The 21,548-nt window shown below is 36.2% G+C and overlaps 1 protein-coding gene across 2 annotated transcripts in view; it reads left to right on the top strand.

The window, feature by feature from the left end:
* The window catches only part of LOC111863868 (bromodomain adjacent to zinc finger domain protein 1A), an 81,114-nt gene that overhangs the window by 6,746 nt on the left and 52,820 nt on the right, over positions 1–21,548 (top strand). For both annotated transcript variants that reach the window (XM_023850638.2, XM_023850640.2), the window contains exons 3-13: positions 1,253–1,392; positions 1,479–1,550; positions 5,820–6,033; positions 9,181–9,872; positions 13,357–13,546; positions 14,538–14,715; positions 16,955–17,053; positions 17,270–17,465; positions 19,056–19,171; positions 19,461–19,626; positions 20,404–21,262. In XM_023850638.2, the coding sequence (XP_023706406.1) occupies positions 1,253–1,392; positions 1,479–1,550; positions 5,820–6,033; positions 9,181–9,872; positions 13,357–13,546; positions 14,538–14,715; positions 16,955–17,053; positions 17,270–17,465; positions 19,056–19,171; positions 19,461–19,626; positions 20,404–21,262 (2,922 nt within the window). The remainder of the gene's footprint in view (positions 1–1,252; positions 1,393–1,478; positions 1,551–5,819; positions 6,034–9,180; positions 9,873–13,356; positions 13,547–14,537; positions 14,716–16,954; positions 17,054–17,269; positions 17,466–19,055; positions 19,172–19,460; positions 19,627–20,403; positions 21,263–21,548) is intronic.

Here is a 21,548-nt window from a genome sequence, read left to right as displayed (position 1 = left end):
GTCATCTGCAACGTCTTCACGGCCATCTTGGAAACGCTTATACCACTCGTAAACTCTTGTTTTACTCATAACAGACTCACCATAGGCCTTTGTTAACATTTCACACACTTTGTAACACTTTATTTCATTTTTTACGCAAAATTTGATACAAATTCTTTGATCCATTTCTTTTAACAAACGAAAATCGCCAAGCTCATAAAAACACGTCTAACCTTAGCGGCTGCCACAGACAAAGTAAGCAATGAATACAGCTGAAAATTTTATTGTACTTCAGGGGCATGTATACCAACATAATAAAAAAAAAATTTTGACAATTGGACTCTCCAAACCCGCGAAATTTTAAAATTCCCGTTATTTCCTGAACACACCTCGTATACATGAATGGATAATTATTTAATATTCTTAAAATCTGACAAACCATCATAACTTAACATGGGTAATGAGTCAAACAAGCATTCATTTATATTTGTGGCTTCAAATTTCCCCCAATAACCTCCTAAAATCTGGCCATAAGACTGAATCGTCCTGTGTTTTGACAAGTTAGCAGTTACCTGTTGAATGTTTGCTAGTTGCTGTGGTATAAAAATGCCTTGTGCTCTTTCTATGTATTTTGATATTCTCTGCAAGTTAAATGTCATCCATAATTACTTATGTTGATGGAGTTTGTCTGTCTTTGCTTTTCTTGTTGTGTTAAACATATGCCAACTGGATACTTATCTTCATGAAGTTTTTGCGCAGTCTGTCTTCTGTATAACCATCAAATGTAAAACTAGAATGTACTGTGACATGACGCCTGCAAGCCAAAATAGCATAGCCAGAGTAGGCATTCATTGCTAGGCAATGGCTCAGTAAAAAGGTTCCCCCAGCACTGAATAAACAAGCAACAGTCAAGGTATTGTTGAGCTATAATGATGGAAACTGTGTTTTCTATTGGATTTACCTCAAGGCTGTATAACAAGGATCACAGGCCAGCTGAATAATAATTGAGTCTCTTGAGATGGCAGTGAGTACAGTTTAAAACTTTATGTGTGCTGTAGTTAGAGTGAGACTTAAAAGCCTTTGCCAGGATGCGACTATTGAAGACTGAGAAGACTTAGTGTGTGTGTTGTTTTTAGTGTGGAAATCATCAGTAGTGTTGTAATTACTTATAGTACCATACCCTGTCTGTAGTCACACAGCCCCAAATACATGACAGTATATTAATATAGCTAGTTTCATGAAACCAGTCTTGTAATTTTCTTTGTTTATATAGTTGGTGGTACCAATATTGTACTTGGCATCCCTCACCCATAGATCATCTTTTGGTGATCTTGCGGAAGATGTTTTTGCTTTCACAAGAGAAAGGTTCTTCGTTGGTGAGACTGTTGAGGTTAACACCAAAGAAGATACTTGGTATGTTCAGTTTTGTTGTAAATATTTTTCATACCATTGCTTTACTGTGTTTGCCTGATTATGATGCCACATGTAATATATTACAGGTGTGAGAGTCATGTTCTGCGAGTTATTCCTCCTACAGAGAAGGAAATTGCCAAGCATCTCTCCAGAAATAGGTAATAACTTTGCTATAATGATGATCTTGCTGAAACAATAGTGTTATTAAAGTACAGAGATATCCTATAACATCAAAATTAATAATAATAACAATGACATACTTTAAGAGTATTATTGACAAAATGCACAGTGCATTGGATTCCTTAAAAGTGTGTTGCCTGAAGATGGCCCTGTGCTGCTAAAATGTGTAGCACATAAACACAGGATGTATATATAGTTTTATGACATTTTAACGAACATTTTAATGAAATAAATGTTGACTAGTGTCATCTAAATCTATATTGATATTGTTGCATTGTGGATGGAAAATTACAAGTGATACTTCAGTGCAACAAGATGCTGAAATATGTTTGAGTATGCATCCTGTTGTGTATCACTCTATCAGAATATTGCATAATACTTCCCTCCTAACAGAAACATAGGCTTTCTTGAAGTCTACAGATAGCTGATCTACTGTCTCATTGTACCCCCATGTTTTCTCTACTATCTGACGAATGTAAAAGATCTGATCTGTAGTTGATCTGTTTTGTAGAAACCCACACTGATGATCCCCAATAATTTCATGTATATATGGACTTAACCTTGAGAGAAGAATATTGGTTAAAAATTGATATGAAGTTGAAAGCAGTAATATCCCACAATAATTACTAGAGTCAGTTTTATCACTCTTCTGAACTAGTACAGTAATGGAGTCCTTCCAGTGATCAGGCGAGTCTACTTATTCCAAATAGAAGTAATTAGCTTATATTTCACCTCTTGCTTGAATCAGTTCTGCCGGAATCTGACCACTGCCTGGCGATTTATACCTTTTCAGCTTTGCAATAACAATTTCAACCTCAAAAGGACTAGGATCAGGCACTAACAGCTCAGCTGTATGTATTTTCTATCTGCCTAACATCACTGACACTATATACATTCAGTAACTGAGAGAAGTAGTTCCTCCACCTATTGAAAATGTGGAAATCTGCAAGCAGATCACCATTCTCATTCTTCAGTAAGTTACTTCTAGGTTGGTAACCCCTCTTAAAGTCATTTATTCCTCCATACAAGTCTCTAATGTTCTTGTTCTTACTGTTCATTGCAAACTCGTCAGTTTTGTCTTTCATATAATCCCTCTTTCTATTCCTGAAATGCCTGCTGGTTTCACGTCTTATACTGTTCAGATTATCCCCATTTATTTGGCTTGGAACCTGTAACTACTGCAGTTTGGCTTGTTCCCTTTTGATCTAATAAATTTGAGCATCCTTCATCGAACTACTGCCTATGCAACTTCAGTTCATAATAACCTAGACTCTCTCTAGCTGAAATTTTGATATTGTCTGTAATAGTTTCCCAAGCTGTGTTAATATCCACATGAGTGTCTCGAGTTTTCCAAAGCTGTGGGCCTATTTGAGATGTCTACATGATACTGCTCTTTACCGTCTCCCTTGTTTAATTTCTTGAGATCGAACCTCTCCATATGAACTCTGTGCATTGTTTACTCCATGTATGAGATACAGAATAATAAACAAATGTTAAAACAGTAATATTGGTTTATTTATTTTGAGGTTGTTGGATGAGGGCCATGTAATAATACCACTTATTAAAGCACAGGGGATGGACAGAAATATGGAAACACCTCATGAAATGCGTGCCTGAATTGAAGTGTTTATTTTAGTGACGCTGTTGTATTTGCCCAATACCACTACCTGTACAACCTCTNCCTGAATTGAAGTGTTTATTTTAGTGACGTTTGTAGGTGACGCTGTTGTATTTGCCCAATACCACTACCTGTACAACCTCCGCAAGCTTCATTGGTTGTCAAGACAGTGTTCTGTGCAGTTTTTAGTGCATCATGTCAGAGCTAACAGAATTTGAACGCGGGCAAATTGTTGAGGCCCATATGATGGGTGCTTCCATAAGCAAGGTAGCCGATGTTTTTGGTGTTTCACGAGGCACAATATCCAAGATTATGACCGCATACAGGAGGACTGGAAATACCACATCCAATAAACACCTGCGTTGAGTGATCGAGACAGACGAACATTGCATAGGATTGTGACAAAAAATGAGAATTTGTTCGGATAAGCCCACCTTCACGCTGTTTCCGACTTCTGGCTGAGTTTATGTATGGAGAACAACATCCCAAGCTTACGATCCATATTGTATGCTGCCAAGAGTGAAACATGGCAGGGGTTCGAGCATGGTATGGGCAGTCATATCGTGGTATTCTGTAGGACCCATCATTACCCTGCAAGGTCACGTCACTACCAATAACTGTGTGACCATTTTGGGCGACCAGGTCCAGCCCATGGTGCAAACTTTGTTCCCCAATGGTGATGACATTTACCAAGACGACTATGCCCATGTTCACACAGCTCACATCGTGCAGGACTGGTTTTCTGAGCACAAAGATGAAGTGTCACATCTGCTATGGCCCCTACAATCGCCAGATATCAATATTATTGAGCCTTTGTGGTCTGTTTTGGAGAGCAATCTGCGTGCACGCTATCCACCTCCATCGATAACAGAACTTGCCAATGTTTTGCAAGACGAATGGTACAAGATTCCCTTGCAAATCATACAGGACCTCTAGTTATCCATTCCAAGGAGACTGCAAGCAGTTCTGCAAGCCAGAGTTCGTCCTACACCATATTAGTCATGGTAAAGTGTTTTTTGTTGGGTGTTTCCATATTTTTGTACATCTGGTATACTCAGCTATGTCCCTTATTTCATTTTTAGATACATGGATATTCTTTCCATTGTATTCAGGTGGAATTTGTGTTCTTTTCTTCTTCATGTGGGAGGGTTGAGGGCTAGACAGGTTTGGCTGCATACATTTGTGGCCATATACTGACTGCTCTGCATAAGAGGTCATATCTAGATATTGTGAATGAGAATTTAAACAATTTTATGATATTTGAAAGACTTTGTGTACTGCATGTTAAATTTTATGGCAATGTTTAAAGCTCTTGAACCATCTTGTAGGTCTGTACTAAGAACTTAGTAATATATACTATAAAGAAAGTAATTGCAAGTAGCAGTTACTTCAAAGATTTTATTTTAGAGTATGTCCACTATAGTCCAGGATTTAATTATAGGGTTGCATTGAAAAACAACTGAAATTTTTGCTTGAACATTAGATTTTCCTTTGTAACTTCATTGTCTAACATGTTTTTGAGAATTCTTAAATCTCTTGCACTATTAAANCCCGGTCAAAGTTTGACACTTCTCTGGCCATTATCTCCGTAACCGTTCAACTTTGGACATAGGTGTTTTGGGTTATATCGGCATACTTTAACATAAGGAACACCCTCCCGAAGTTTGGCACATTCCTCCTGGGACACCCTGTATATTGCATGGCTCTGAATTTTTGTTTTAGTTTTCATTTTGCCTTTCAGCCTGGACAGTTCCATCAGTATAGTGACTAGGCTGAATGTTCAGCTGTTTTTAACCTGTTTGAAACCATATGTTGTAGCAACTATATTTCTGTCAAGGCAACAACTGAAGTACAGTTTATAAGAACAACCATATGATGTACAAACTTTGGCACCATTTTAATATACTTTTCTTAATTAAGGAGCAAAGTAGGCTGACTTCACTGTAATGTGTATGTACATTCCCTTTTACTTTCGAACCAGTTTGGTGTTTATGAAATTTGGTATCAGTACCATTGCATTGAGATCAGCCTTTTAATTTCCCATTATCTGTAATAGTCATGTGAAGTGAAACTGACAATGGCGCCACTTAAAGAATTCTGAGATGTTGTATAGTAATAGGTTTTAAAAAAATGCAACTTTAGTTCTAGTTATTTGTAGAATGTAAAACAGCAAAATAGTAGCTGCATTAAATCCACATTTGATGTTAATAACTAATGAATCCTATGGATCTAGGCATGTTAAACTTGTTATGGAGATAGATCCTAAACATTCTTATAAACCTTGCATGAAATTTTGTTTATAGATCAGCGATTAACAATATGGCAGTGGAGCAGCTCTTTGAAGTTAAGTTATGTATGTTACAGTTTTATGATTTTATGATTTATATGTTTAGAAGAGTAAAATTTTGGGTCATGTTTGCTCCAGTTTCCCCTCTGTTAGCCCAGATAACTGGTCACTGGCTGTAGTTATCATTTCTAACATTGAAACCATCACTAAGTGATCAGAAAATACACATCTTAAGACTGTGTTGCTGAAGAGGAGGAGTCTCAGCATGCATATGCAACTACATGTATAGTTATAATGTCCTTTTATTGAATTCTATTCTTATAAGTGTGGTATCATTTCCAGTGAAGTCTCATGCAGAGATTGTGAGATGCCATCATTTCCACATGCCTCGCTTTATAGTTATAAAGTCAAAAAGCTAGATAATTCAAAGGAAGATGTTGTGTTAACTGTCAAGGCCAGTCAGTTAAGGCGGGCCAAGGGTGTGTACACCAGAGAGAAGAATCGCATGCTGTTGAAACACTTCTCAGAACAGAAGCAGAGAGTGTGGGTAATTAAGGTCAGTTGAAACATTTGTTTTTAGTGTGAAAGATTGTTCTGTTAAAGCATATAGGGTAAGCAAAAGACAAATTTACCTTACATTACATTTAAACCTGAGTGTCATATAGCTATAAGGGAAAGCTCAGGTAAGGTAACACCAGAAGAGTAATAAAAGTGTATGAGGTGATCAGCAAGGGGGGAAAGGGGAATTATTACCTGCCTATGTTAAGTTTTTAGAAGGTGAGACTAAGTGCACAGAGTGCTGCTAGTGCCAAAGCTAGGCTTCAGGGAGGGGAAAAGAATTTATTGTTGATGGCACAGCATGAAGTGACAGAATGTGATGATTGTAGTGTGTAGCTGTATATTTGATATCAAAATATGATTGGATTAAAAAAAGATAAAGTTATTCCTCTACTTAACTAATTAAGTACTATGCCGTGAAGGCATAAGGGGGTGTGGATGTGTAGATCCACATATTCTTAACCTTGGCATTAGTTGGAGGTGAGTGTTCAGCTTCATGCTCTGGGCGCCTTATGTCTGGGGGAAGAGCTCCCATTACCCATCAGATAGGAGGCTGATTGGGCCCCACAACTGGTCTGGATGATGTGGAGAGGAGAAAAATCTTGCCCCTACCAAGAATTGAACTCTGACCCCTTGGCCATCCTGCTCATAGCCAGCTGCTATGCAGACTGCTATCCCAAAGCCAAGGAGGATGAGATGGGCAGGTTATGTGGCACAAATGGGTGAGAGGGATATATGTATCTAGGTTATTGATGGGAAAGCCAGATGGAAAGAGACCACTTGGAAGACCAAGGCATAGGTAGGTGGAAAATATTAAAATGGGTCTTAAAGAGAAAGGATGGAATGGTATGAATTGGATTAATCTGGCTCAGGATATGGACCATTGGGGGGCTCTTGTGAAGATGGTAATGAACCTTCCTTCTGGTTCCATAAAATGCTGGCAAGTTCTTGAGCAGCTGCACAATTGGTGGCTTCTCAAGAAGGCCCAGCTCCATGAGTGATTACATATGATAACTGAAATTCATACATAAGGACACCATAAAACTAAAAATACCAGTTTCTTTAAAGATAAAGTAATTTAATTTTCTTCTGTACTTGGAGCATCATATCCTGTGCCGTTATCTGCCTCTTAGTTGGAAATGGGCAAATCATTAACATAACTGCAATTTTTACAATATTCCTTGCCAGACTTGATTATAGTTCATTCCTTTCTTCTAAGATGATCATGTGTGCAGTTATCAGTTTCTGTACTCTTCTCATGCAGTGCATTTTTCCAATATATTTTGCCTGTGTTTCTAGTCGCATCATGTCTTGTATTGTAGCACCACTTTAAACATGTGTATGAAGTATCTGGATGACGGACGTATACAATATGAAGCAGTTCATTTTTATTTCTGCCATACAACTTACATAATTCTTCTCCAACCATTCCAGAATGTCATGTTTTCAGAGTGAAGTAGCCAAAGGTTTACTAGTTTGAATGGAATCGTAAGGAGCATGGTCTAACACAGTTAGGCAGCTTGTATGTGACTGACTAGAAGCATTTTCTGAACCCATGTGCAATAGTTTTTGAAGTGCATTTCATCATGGTGCTCATCATTCTTTGTCATTGATTTAAGAATCAGATGAACTACAGGAACAAACTCTTTTGATAGCTGGCATGTGCAGTTGTCCAGTGCTGACCAGCATTCTCATTTGCAATAACACCATCTGTCCTATGAACTTGTGAACACTCACAGACTGTGTTTTGGTTGAATCCTTGTGTTATCTAAGACCATAACAGGTTTTTTGTTTACACTTAATTCATGATCTTTTTTTTCCTCCCAAATATTCGGCCTTCCATGATACAATTTTCATTAAGAATGCTCTTATATTTAAATCTGTTAAACCAATATCCAATGATTTGTGTATTTTTTTTTTCTTTTTTCTTTTTCAAATGTATCTACATATTGCTTAGGATTGTAAAATGTTGTTAGTATCCTTGTAACTTTGTAGGTTTGTTTGTTAAGTTGTACTCCTTGATAAATCAATCAATATAGTTCATAGTATGCTTGTAACTATGTAGATTTATTTTAACTTATATTACTGAATGACGTGTCCAAATGTTACTATGTAGCAAAATGGATGAAAATAAAATACAATACAATACCAATATCCTTCAACAGTCTTGTCAGAAACTATTTGTCTTGAGGAAAATGAATTCTTTTTACACCACTGATAGAGTTTTAATGCAGAACTTTTGTTAACTATGTAAAATTGGTTTGTGGTGTAATTACATGTAAACTGAAGTCATCAGCTTGATTCCCTTAGAACTCAGTTTTTACCAGGTGACTATGGTTTCACTGTGCTAATGTTCGGCATGATAGCAGCTTTTGTGATGCTGCATAGTCCAGCCTCTAATTTTTCAGTAACTGCAGTGTCACATCTGTTGAATTTTCAAGAGAGTTTCAAATTTTGACTTGACTTTTCTTGACCAAAAAAATTGTGTAACTTTTTAAATAATGTTTTGATCTTCGCTTTGAAGACTGTCATAAATATTGCACTAAGGGAAATCTATAATGCACACCAAGATAAATTATTGTACACTGTACAGTCAGATGTGTAAGGCATTCACCATGGATACCTGTTACTTCCCACACTATGAGACATTATCTTGGTTCACATTCTGTATTTAAAGTTAATGTAGCCAAGTAGTGTTACCAGATATGATCCAAGTCATGTAGATCTGCACTCAGTCTTAGATTTTCTGAGTGATAACAAAGGTTTTTTGTTATAGAGTTATTATGGTATTACTATGAAAATTCAAATCTGAGGCAGAATTTTAAATTTTTTTAAGGTATTAATGCTGGTAGTACAATTCATATGTCAGGAAGCTTTGCTTATTTTTAGAATAAGGTCTGGCACAAATATTTTGGCATAATAAATTAAGTTGAAAATGAATTCCAGTTTGGGTGTTAAACCTAACAAGAAATCTATTCATGCGAATATAATATCTATGTAATTAGTATTGACGTTGTGAATGACACTTTTCATTATTTGCATGTATATTAACAAGAATATGTGTATACCTTGATATATATTTTGTCTTGATGGAAGATATTGTCCTTTAATAGTTACATTAAATTTTCTTGTTTTGAATTCACAGGAAAAAATTCTTCAGAAATACAAGATTTCAGAGATAAGCTTTGGCCATATTTTTTGTGGAGATATGCCAGAATTTGAAATATCTAAGAAGATTGTGAAAATGGCTGTCACTTCACCTAAAGCAGAAAGTAAAAGTCAGCCAAAAGTAATGAAGGAAAAGAGACAAGAAACAATTCACAAGTATTTTAAATCACCTGGAAAAGGAGAAACAGCACCAAAAAAGAGTTTATCATCAGATGAATCTAAGACTGCTGGCAAGGAGGTAATGCCAGAAGCAAAAGGTGACAGATCTTTAAAGAAGCAAGTAGGCTTACCTTCAGGGAAACAAGATTCGAAGAAGATATTATTGAGTAAGAAAGATGTCTCTTCAAAGAAGAACTTGGAAGTTGGAAAATATGAAAATTCTGGTAAAAAAGTGTCTCCACTTCAAGAAAAGCAAGAAAAATCTCCAAAGAAAAGGTTTTCATCAGGAACAAGGTTAAATACACAGAAACCTTCGCCTACAAAGAAAACACCTAAGAAATTCAATCCAGATTTTGGTGCTAAGTCAGCACAAAAGCAGCAGTTAGCAAAGAAAGTGAAAGACAAATACAAGGATGCAGGAAATGTGAAGAAAAGAGATGCAACAAAAAACCTTTTGGAGAAACATAAGATGAATAAGACAACTCTTTTAAAGGAGAAAATGAGCGATAGGTTTGTATTTATCAGAGCACTCTTTCAGTTTAAAATTCATTGTGACCTTTTGATTTTAATATTGCCAGTAAAGTTTTTTCTTTAATGGTTCATTAAGTTAAGCCATTCCCAAAACATTCAGTGATAATGTGGAATTTAGATAGAATTAATGCTCAAATAGTGGATGAAAATTTGTCCCTTGAACTTGATAGTAGTTATGAAGCTGATACTTCAATGAGTACAGTTCCACATTCAGTACTAATTATATTTTTGCCATGTGTATGTATAACAAATCTTGGACTATTTTTCCATATGAAATGTATGTGTGCAATGCAGTTAGAGAGGATTGTTCATGCACTAGCATCAAAATGATCAAAAAAATAGATTATAGTTTGGTTTTAATAATAATGAGGTATATATGCATACATGTTAGGCATCTGTATTTGTAGTTAATTGAATAAAGTTACCACTTAAGTAGGAAATCATTTTGTCAGTTCAGTGATGCATGCTCTTTTGAAAAGAAGTCTATGACATCATTATTAGATGTGGACATGTCGTCTTAAATTTGAAGTTAGAAAACTCTACTGCAGTTGATAATACACATACCGTCAGTGCTGCATTATGGCTGTTATTTTGAGAAACATTTGGATTGTAATATTAAAAGGAGTGTAATGTATCGTACATTACTGGGCAAAGTAAGTAATCAGTTATTAAAAACTTTGATTACTAATAAGTCTCAATATTGCATTGGTGTATATTAACTGTCTTCATATCTGTTAGTCACTGATTGATTTGATCTTGGCTAGAATATAGTGTTGCAGATCACCCAGCTTATATTTGAAACAAATACTAACCCTCACACCCTCATCCTTTGTGGTGGATAGTAAGATTTTAAATTCAAAGTGCGGGCAACAGTGAATATTTGCAGTTTTTTCATTGTAACCAGTGAAAGTGCAGGAGTGTGTAGGAGGTTTAATAGTTTTCTGTAATACGTAAACTATGTGTGAATCATATTGTCAAATTTGAAGGCAAAAAACAAGAAAAATTGATCCAAAGACATTGTATGCACTTTCCCACATGATTTGCCTTGACTGTGTTCCCGTTGGAAATGAAATTGATTGTTTAGTTACTGAATGCACATACCATTGCTTTCTTGGTGACCACTTATGCATTTTTATTTAGGGAGAGATGGGCTCCATAAAATACAGAAATTTAATCAGAATTGTTAGAGCTGTTTTCAATAAAATCGCCGTTTTGTGTTTTTGGGCCTCTGTTTTTTGAACTAGAATTTTCTGATCTGTGATGGATAAACTTGTAAATACCAAATATAAATAAAATTTGTCCAGCTGTTCATGCCGTAGCAAGGTATACATCCATACATACGTATGTACATACTGATAGATGGTGACATTCAAAAAACTGCTTTTTCATATATGGGGAGCCTCAAAATGTGTGAATCTGTCAAAGTCTCAAGACCAGATTTTTCCACTGTCACAGTATTTTCTCATATACTGTGCATATGAGAAAGTAAGAATGTCTTGCTTATTTTGACAGCAGTGAGTATTCTTGAAATACCAAGAATATGGGCAGTTCAGATCATTATATGGCACAAACCACTATATGTGATGGCTGTATAATCTAGTATTGAATTATATTCATGACAGAATCTCAGGCTGTTTGCACGTTGAATTTTCTCCTTTGGCATATAATTTCTTACACTCTTTACAATAACAACAATGTATGTCTCTCAATACTGGTAAAACACAAACATATAGGATCTCACTGATGTGGCTAACTCCCACACATATTGAGGTGGAAGAAGATGAAAGTTGTTATTGTATGTCTCTCCAGCCATGCTCGTGACGAGTATTATATTGCCAGTAATTGACTCACGAAGAACAGAAATTAGTGGCGAAGCCATGTCAAATGCTTGCGCATGTGAGTCCAGAAATTAGGGAAATCCACACATTGCATTGGAAATTGTAAAAAATACTACTATTAAAGCCAAGAGAATGTTGTTCTTCAAAATTATGGTGCACAAGACATGCTTTTTAAAACAAACTTTATATAGGGCATGTTTGTTATTTGTGCTTCTGCTGTAGCGCAAATGGTTTAAACTATGTGTTTCTCTTTGTACAGTGTTGCGAGCTTGATTATTTTATGGTAAACTAACCTAACCATACACTGTTCACTTTTAACATGTTTCAAATCAAACAATAGACATATTTTAATATAGATAGGCTTTAAAGAATTCTGACGATGGTGTATACTATACTTCTTTTGGATTGTTTTGGACTTCATCCACCATCTGGTATGTAAAAGACAAAAGACCACAATGTTTCGGAGACTGAATCTGTCTCCGTCCTCAGGTGGGTAGGGCAGGATGAACCTACTCAGTTGGGCCTGTTAGAAAGAGCTAGTCTCAATCACTCTCTCCGAAACGTTGTGGTCTTTTGTCTTTTACATACCAGACGATGGATGAAGTCCAAAAGAAGTATATTTCAATAGTTCATTCTATTTTCAGTGTTACTTGTGAATACTTATGAATCACACACTTATTTTAAAACAAAGCAGAACAGTTTGTTAGTGATTGGAGCATATTTTGAGTAAATGACTTTGCAACAATGTCTATGCAAGATGTTTATTTAAGTTTATTAAACTTTTTATTTTTGAGGTAGAAGTGATATTTGCATACTTATGCTTTTGTACAGTAATGTTCAAATCGATTTTTTCATTATAATTTTTATACCATTGGAGGTGTCTCCACTATTACACTTTCCTACCATGAACNGTCCTCAGGTGGGTAGGGCAGGATGAACCTACTCAGTTGGGCCTGTTAGAAAGAGCTAGTCTCAATCACTCTCTCCGAAACGTTGTGGTCTTTTGTCTTTTACATACCAGACGATGGATGAAGTCCAAAAGAAGTATATAATTAATTCTTATGTTCCTGAGAAACAGTGATAACTATTGCATCAGTAGATATAGATGTGAAATTTGAAGTGTTAGTGGAGTATGGGCACATGTACATTTTATATTTATCTTTCTTAAATTAAATGTTGGGAAATTTCAACCATAGTAATATTTCAAAGTTTTGAGAATCCATACTAGTAAAATTGTTATGCAAAGATAACTGAGCTGTGTAACTGTGAATTTGTAAGTTCTTTTGGCCTGGCTTTACAATTGTAAGACATTAAAGGTACAACTAGACAACCTACATTTTTCCAGAACATTAGTGAGTTCATTAAATTTGTATTTTGGCAGTGCATGTTTATATAATTGCACACAGAGCATTTCCAATGAAGTCAAAATATCTGTTGGTTTTTTTTTGTAGTGGTCAAGAAGTGTAAAATTTAATACACATTTGTGAAAAACACATTTAAGTGATATTTGCTGCATATGAGACACCTACGGCAGAAGGAACAGTTTCATCACTGGTAGATGTAAATAAAAAATTGAAATTAACTGTGGTATTGACATGGTTTTCTTCACTGAATTGTGTTTATAGGTTAACAGAAGTAGAGAGAAGAAAAAAGTTGAAGGAGGAGAGGAAAGAAAGGGCTCTTGAAGAGAAACGCAGGAAGGTAGAAGAAAAGTTGAAAGAGAGAGCGAAACTGAAAGAAGAGAAATTACGATTGGCAGAGTTCCTGAAACGATGGAATCGTCAACGGGAAGATTTGGAATGTGAAGACCTGAAGGTATTGTATATGTAGAAAAGAGCAATTGATGTACTTCTTATTGGGACAGATTGAATTCAGATGTCCAGCCTCTTCCAACAAATTTCTCTGCCCACATTTGTCAGACAGTTCCATTTTCCAGTATGTTATTTCCTGGCTTGTAAAGATGCATGTGATTTGGTATTCTAGTTCTGTTCATCACTTGCATTCACAGTTTCAAATTTAGGCATGTCTTATTGATTCCAGAGAGTATAACCATTTCTAATCTTAACTTCATAAGTTGTTTCCTGGCTTTAGACATTTCTTGGTAGATAGGCTTCTACTCAAGGCTGGAACTTGTATTGTGAATGTTTGCAGTATTTAAGGATGAAATACAAGCTCCTCTTGCATGACTCTTTCATATTTAATAAATTTGTTTATGCCTTTCATTATTTTGTTGTTGAAGATTATTTCGTTTTGGACATGTTGTTTGCTGTTGGAAGATGAAGATCATTTAATATACTTTGATTGGTTAACCCAGTGAAACATGAAATACATCAAAATAATATTCAGAATTTAATTTCCACCATGCAGAATACTGTATCTCCATTACAAAGATTACTCAGCTAATGCTGGNATGAAATACAAGCTCCTCTTGCATGACTCTTTCATATTTAATAAATTTGTTTATGCCTTTCATTATTTTGTTGTTGAAGATTATTTCGTTTTGGAAATGTTGTTTGCTGTTGGAAGATGAAGATCATTTAATATACTTTGATTGGTTAACCCCGTGAAGCGTGAAATATATCAAAATAATATTCAGAATTTAGTTTCCACCATGCAGAATACTGTGTCTCCATTACAAAGATTACTCAGCTAATGCTGTTTGGTAAAGTAATTGCTCTTTATTCTGAGAATTGTTCATAACACATAAATACACTTTGTTTGCAGAATGGAGGGCTGTTTGGTGGTCAAGCTGGTGGATTGTAACCACTGTACTTCAGAGATGTCAAAAGTTTAATTTTTGTTGCAGGAATTACCAGTTCCAACAAAAGTTGATTGTGCTATTCCAAATGAATTCTTTGGGGATTTTGTTATGGTGTTGGAGTTTTTACACTCTTTTAGTGATATTTGGTCCTCCAAAAGTTTCTTTCCAACCGGTGTTACCTTTGATATTGTGGAAAGAGCGCTGTCTGTGAATGAATTGGCAGGTAAGTTAACTGAGGTACAGATTTATATAAATAAGAAAACAAGTCACATCAGTATAATGTGGTACCCATTTGAATAGTTTTAAATTTATGTTTTAATAATTGTTTGTTTATCCATCAGAACACAACAACTCAAAATCTCGTTCACATTAACTGTGTATAACAAGTTTATTATTTCAGTGATATCTTGCTACATGTTTTGGCTTATGAAAAACCATCATCAGACATCTGTGTCGATGTACGCTTGCTCTGCTGTGCACCTGACCGTCAGCCGATNCCTTTGATATTGTGGAAAGAGCGCTGTCTGTGAATGAATTGGCAGGTAAGTTAACTGAGGTACAGATTTATATAAATAAGAAAACAAGTCACATCAGTATAATGTGGTACCCATTTGAATAGTTTTAAATTTATGTTTTAATAATTGTTTGTTTATCCATCAGAACACAACAACTCAAAATCTCGTTCACATTAACTGTGTATAACAAGTTTATTATTTCAGTGATATCTTGCTACATGTTTTGGCTTATGAAAAACCATTATCAGGCATCTGTGTCGATGTACGCTTGCTGTNTTAATATTTGTTCTGACATTCTCGCGACGGCACACCAAAACACACTCAGACAATAATAGACATCACTCAGAGACTGCTATAGATCAACAACACAGCTGTGAAATGCTGATATGCCAATGTCATCAAAGCATACTGAGGTTTCTGTCCACTGCTGCCATTGGCAAGCACATGGTTTTGAGTTTGTGAACTTTATTGTCAGACCTTGTACATCTCATATATGATTATTTTGTAATTGAAATTGATTGCTATATGGTAGACCACTGTTGGTTGCTGAATGCCGAACAACAATGAAATCTGTAATCAGTAAATCCAGTTTACAGAAAATTGACATTTTGTGTTGGGCTCCTAGTGCACATAATGTTATTTTCCTGAAGATATTGCCTATGCAGCTTTATTTGGGGATATGTTCTACATAAATTAATGAAATTTGATCTGACCTCTTGGACCTATTTTGTGTTTTGGAGCCGATCTTGAGGGCAACCATTTTTGGAGCTGGTATGTTTGAATTTACTGGGCATCAACCTAGCATGAATAAACTCTTGAAAAAATACATCAACCTTTCAGGGACTGGTGAGGTGCTCATGCAGACTTACAGCCAGACAGCATAGCAAAAACCTCTTCTTCATAATGGGGAAGGCTGAAAACATGTACAGCCATTGAATTCTCAGTGTAAATTTTTTTATACTCTGCTATGTATATGAGAAAGTAAAAAATTAATGTAAAGACATCGCACATAATTTTGCATATGCAGTTGACCTTTACTACCTTAGAAACAGAATTGATTGTGCACAAAATATTGTAGGTTGCTGGGTGCCAAACAGCAATGTAATCCAGATCTGAAAGTTTGTGGCGATGTATTAATACATATACTGTGTTTCTTTGACATCCATCATCTTTTTATTTAAGACAACAACGGTTTGGAGACTGGATTCTGTCTCTGTCTGCTGGTGGAACCTACTCAGTTTAGCCCAATCAATAGAGCTAGTCCCTATCTCTGGACACCAGCAATAACGTAAGATAGGGTATATAAACCAAGCACAACACAAACCATGTGCAAGGGTTAAGACAAATGTTAAAAGCGTTAAAAAAAAATTCCAGGCACATGAGGCTTAGCACCTATGTCCATGCACTGTTTCACAGATTATTTTGTTAGAATCAGAGCACTATCAGAATAAAAATCATCACTACAGAGACAAATTTTCTGTATGATGTTGAAATAAAAAACACACTTTTCACACTTAATCTACACTGGATGGAGCTGTAGTTTTCTGACTTCTGCTGCGATAATGGGAATCCAGATGGGAGAGGTGTCCAAGTTGAGTTTGACTGATCGGATGATCTGCCAGAGACATGGGCTGATTCTTGTATGTAGTGTTTGGTACATTCTGCAAGAACTTCACTTTTTTTTTTCAGCATATTTTATGGCCTTCATCACGTGTTGAGCCAATTTTGATTTTTGAAACAGACCTTGGGTCAGGTTATATTTGTGCTCCTTAATGCGTAAGGTCAGCTTGTTTTTTCAATGTAACATTCCAGTTACAATATCAGACCAGGCTTCTTATTTTAATACTGTTTAATTAAAAGCAGTTAAAATAAATTTGTGTTTTCTGTATACTAAATCAGGAACGTGAATTGGCATGCATGCTAATTTTCCTTTTCTTTTGTTTGTAGGTCCACTTAGTGACATAATTCAGTTCCTTCTGACAGCACTGTTTAGTATGCAGGAGGAAGAAGATGATGAAATATTGGAAACAGATAGTCAGACATCAGGTATGTAGTAAACATAATGAAGATATCTTGTTTAAAGAATGTCTAAATAATATAAATTGGTATTGAATGTAAAGTGGTATCTTGCATAGCTGGAAATAACTTATTGGCACTGTAGCATCTGAATATTTTATTGTGTGATTTCTACACATCAAGAACACAAGTATCAGTCTTACAATTCTAAACATAGATGTCACAGTGTATATTATGATGTTTTAGTTAGTCTAGCTGATGAAGTTGGTGACGTAACATCGGAAGCCATAAAATATGCAACAGCGGCAGCAAGTTGGTGTCAATTGTACCAGGGTGTTCCTCTTAGTAAAGTGACACTAGACTCAGTTACACTGACTGAAGTTTTAAGGCTGCATCTTCTGTCATCTGGTGGTCGGTCTGGAGAAATGAGTTCCAAATGGAGGTAGGCAGAATGTGTCTTCATTTCATTTTAAATTTTGAGAAGGTTAAAATTACTGCCATGTTTTTTATCAATTTTGTTGCCTTAGTACTAAAGTAATGGAAGGTTTGTTACATTCATATCATCGGTTCTGTGCTGTGGTTGTTGATGTTGAGTTACTTAATTTTCTGAGGTTGTATCAATATTCTGGTGGCATCCCAGCAGCCTTTTTTTGGGGAGCAAATCTGCATTATGGCTGCTACTGTTATTTAAACTTCAGAATCAAACTTTACTCAAATAATATTAAAAAGAGAGTCCAGAATTTTTAATTATGTTTCTCAGCCACCTACTTTATTCTGTAGAAAAGTGTATAGTGGCCATATTCGGTTCTGAATTGTTTTATTACAGATGTTACAAAACATGTACAAGGTTGGGCAAATAAGTTTCGAGACTAATTTTTTAAAAAATTATTTTAAGAGCTGCAGATATTAGCAACCTAGAATTTTTCAAAGCAGTCTCCTTCCAGTTCTTTACGATGTTCCAATACTTTAGCCGTTTTTCAAACAGCGTTTAAAATCCTGAACAGGAGTATCTGTCAGAATTTTTTTTCACAGATGATTTAATGTCTGCAATGTCCGAGAAATGCTTTCCTTTAAACACACACTTTGAGTTTTGGAAACAGCCAGATTAGGAGAGTATGGTGGATGATCCATGGCAGAGATGCCTTTTCCTGCTAAAAACTGTGACACTCAAAATGAGGGGTGTGGGGGTGCGTTGTGGTGGTGAAGAATCAATTATTAGTCTCTCTACAACTCTCATTGCTTGTGCCTTATGGCATCAGTAAGCCTTTTCAACACCTCTGCATAGAATGTCTGATTAACAGTGGTTATTTTGTATACAAATTCAAATTGGATGATACCCTTGATGTTGAAAAAGCAGATCAACAGTGTTTTGATCCTGAACTTTGACATCCGTGACTTTTTTGGCCAGGGGATTCGCATTAACTGTTTTTAACATCTCTATTGTTTCACTTGGTGATTTCTGCAGTCTAAAACAAAAATTCACGTTCACCCCCTGCTCCAATTTCACGTGACACAGTGACCTAATGTGCTCCTGTTCAGTGAATACTGAATATGTCTGAGATAGGGATAGGGAGGAAGAGTGGCTCAGGAAAACACTCAACCATTCGAAGCAGAGAGTAGGGATGGAATTGGCAGAAAAGAAACATTTGAGATTGATATGTTGTGGTGAAGGGGAAGAGAATGTAATGTCAAGAGATGTCACAGAGTATTAGAAGTTTAATCTGGACACTTTTCAGTTTTTAATATCACTACTGAACATAGTTGCTCTCAGTGCTTGAAAATGAAATTGTAAAGGCAGCTGAAGGGTTTAAATGAAAGTCACGGTGGTTTGTTTCAAGTACATTTTAACTTTTTCAGTTAAACTTAAATTTCCTTCATTGTAAATTTCTCACATATTGTAGAATTTCTTTGGTCCACAAAGGAATTTATTTCATTCTCCTGGAAAATTGATATCACTAGACAGATTGTTTCACTTTGTTGTGTCCCTTTCATACTTGTGGGTGGGACAGAATCCGATTTGATCTTGTTTCAGATATCAGCAGCGAGGTGGTTATACAAGTTTGGATGATCCAGGTTTGCTTCTTCGAATTCAGCAGCCCCATATACTTAGATCGCTTAGTGTTATGAATGTATGCGATCTACCTTTAGGTGAGTCACACAGTTTTGTCATTATAAACTTAACATATGATTTATGTATTATAATGTGAAATTTAGGTTCTTACAGCAGTAGCAAGAGTGTGATCTTTTTGGATATGAGGCCATGTTCCTAGTAGCTGGATACCAGCATTTAGGGGGTACCTTGAGGATAGAGGCAACAGATTTTTCCAAAACGTTGGTACCTGTCTACAAAACTACGTGGTGTCACATCCTGCAAGACCAATATTTGGATTTTTCATAGCATTTCATTGTATGTAGTGGTTTTGTTCTTGTTTTGCAGGAGATAAGTTGCAGATTGTGACCTGTCTTATTAATCAGATCTTGACATATGCTACTGTGAGGGATGTAATTGATGAAAGAGGGGACAAAGTTAAGCAACTGCGTGCTGAAATAAGAGCACACCAAATAGCAGAACTGAAGAAAGAAAGGGAGGCAGCTGCATTGAGGTACATCACCACTACTGTGTTAACTTTAGGTGTACACACACATACATGGACACATTGAAGACAGTGGCTACTGTCGGTGTGTATAGTTGGTATACATGAAATGGGAAAAACCAACATGTTATACCTTAATACCTGACATGTCATTCTTGTGACCTTAATCAGTGATCAGTTTATTGCAAGAACAGATATGTTTTATTGCACATAAATGTTTCCTTTGGGTAGAATGGCTGGAGTTGTAAAGTGATCCCTTGTCAGCAGCTACTGTGAAGGTTAAGAATGCAGAGTTCTTTGTCTTCAGGTCTCAAGGTTTCCTTATTCTGTGATGTTGAGTGCGGTTAGCTTAATCTTTTAAGGATACGTAAATGAATGCACTTATGTGTCAGAAATTCAAGACCACTGTTCCAGGTTTGGAGAGATAAAATAATTGAGGAAATTACAGAATGATCTGGTAGAGGGAAATTTTTATTGGATGATATCCAGGGGAGATGGCAAGTTAGGAAGCCTTGTTGTGTATGAGAGGATCAGGGTTACGGGCTGTCAGTATGTCAGCTGGTTTGAACAGGCACAGGATAGGTTTCACTGATGGGATTTTGTCAGCATGCTGATGAACATTTATTTGGGTTTCACCAAAACAGGATATACTTTTACCTGTTGAATAACTAACAGTTGCTGAAAGAAAATTGTGTACTGTGAAGTTAGTTGGTTGTAATTGTGTTTATATACTTACTTGGGCAGAGAAACATTACTGTGTGTAATTCAGATTTTTTTTTCAATCAGGTTGAAGGAACGGAAGGAGGCTAAACTGAAGCTTAAAGAAGATGCTGCAACGGGAACAGCATCAACAGGTACGTCTATGACCGATTTACCAATAGAAGAGGAAGAAGAGGACAAAGAAGTTCGGCAGCAGAAGCTGGATCGAGAATCATCTCGTCGGAAACAGGAAATACAGAAGAAATCTCGTGAATTGTACCAAGCAGTATTTGGACACCAGGTTTTGCCTATAGGAACTGACCGTGCCCATCGACGTTTCTGGGTGTTTTCTTCTCTTCCAGGGCTTTTTGTTGAGCATGATGAACACTGGGCAGGATCATGTTTGGCAGAACCTACACCGTATAATCCTACTTTAGCTCGTTCAGATGATACTCTGACATACATACAGAAGTTATTTGAAGAAGAGTGGAATGGAGGGAGTGGTAGTGACAAGGAGAATGAAGCAGGTGATGAAGCTCGTCCAGTGGCTGCTTCTAGTAGCAACAAAAAATTATTGGTTGAAAAGAACACAAGTAGTGATTCTGGTGATGTGTCTCATATGAACAGTAGTAGGGGATTGAGTGAGAAAATAGTAAGGACAGGTGGTGAGTTGATTGATGATTGTGATAAAGTGGCCATGACAAAGCAACAGCCCTTAATTTGCACAGCGGATATCAACACTTGTTCAGTACATGGAAAATCAGATTCAGTTGACAGGATCAGATGGGCTTTCTTCAGTAAGGAAGAAGATATTAATTGTTTAATTGAAAGCCTTAACAGGCGTGGTATCCGAGAAAGTGAACTGCGACAGGCTTTGATACAGGAAAGAACTTACATAGTGCAGAAGATGGCAAACTGTCCAGTACACAAATTGGATCGAAGTCAAGTAAGTAGCACATTACTTACATTATTAGAATGAGACGTTCTGTGAGCACTCCTTTCAAGTCAGGCCAGTCCATAATATATAAAGAAATTCTAAAGGATGCTGATGAAGATGTATTACAATGTAATATTTTTGGGTTTCTGGGCTTTGTCTGTTGTCCAGTAACTTAAGAAAATAAAAGAGTGGTTCTGGAGCTGGGTCTCTGATGCCCTCATGTGAGAGATACCTGCTCAGTTGGATATGATAGAAAGTAACTAAAGCAAAGTTGTCCTGTGCTTAATTATTAAGT

Source organism: Cryptotermes secundus, unplaced genomic scaffold (assembly GCF_002891405.2).
Source record: "Cryptotermes secundus unplaced genomic scaffold, Csec_1.0 scaffold46, whole genome shotgun sequence".
Classification (NCBI taxonomy): Eukaryota; Metazoa; Arthropoda; class Insecta; order Blattodea; family Kalotermitidae; genus Cryptotermes; species Cryptotermes secundus.
Note: the sequence above shows the minus strand (reverse complement) of the source record. Positions and strands in the feature narration are given on the sequence as shown.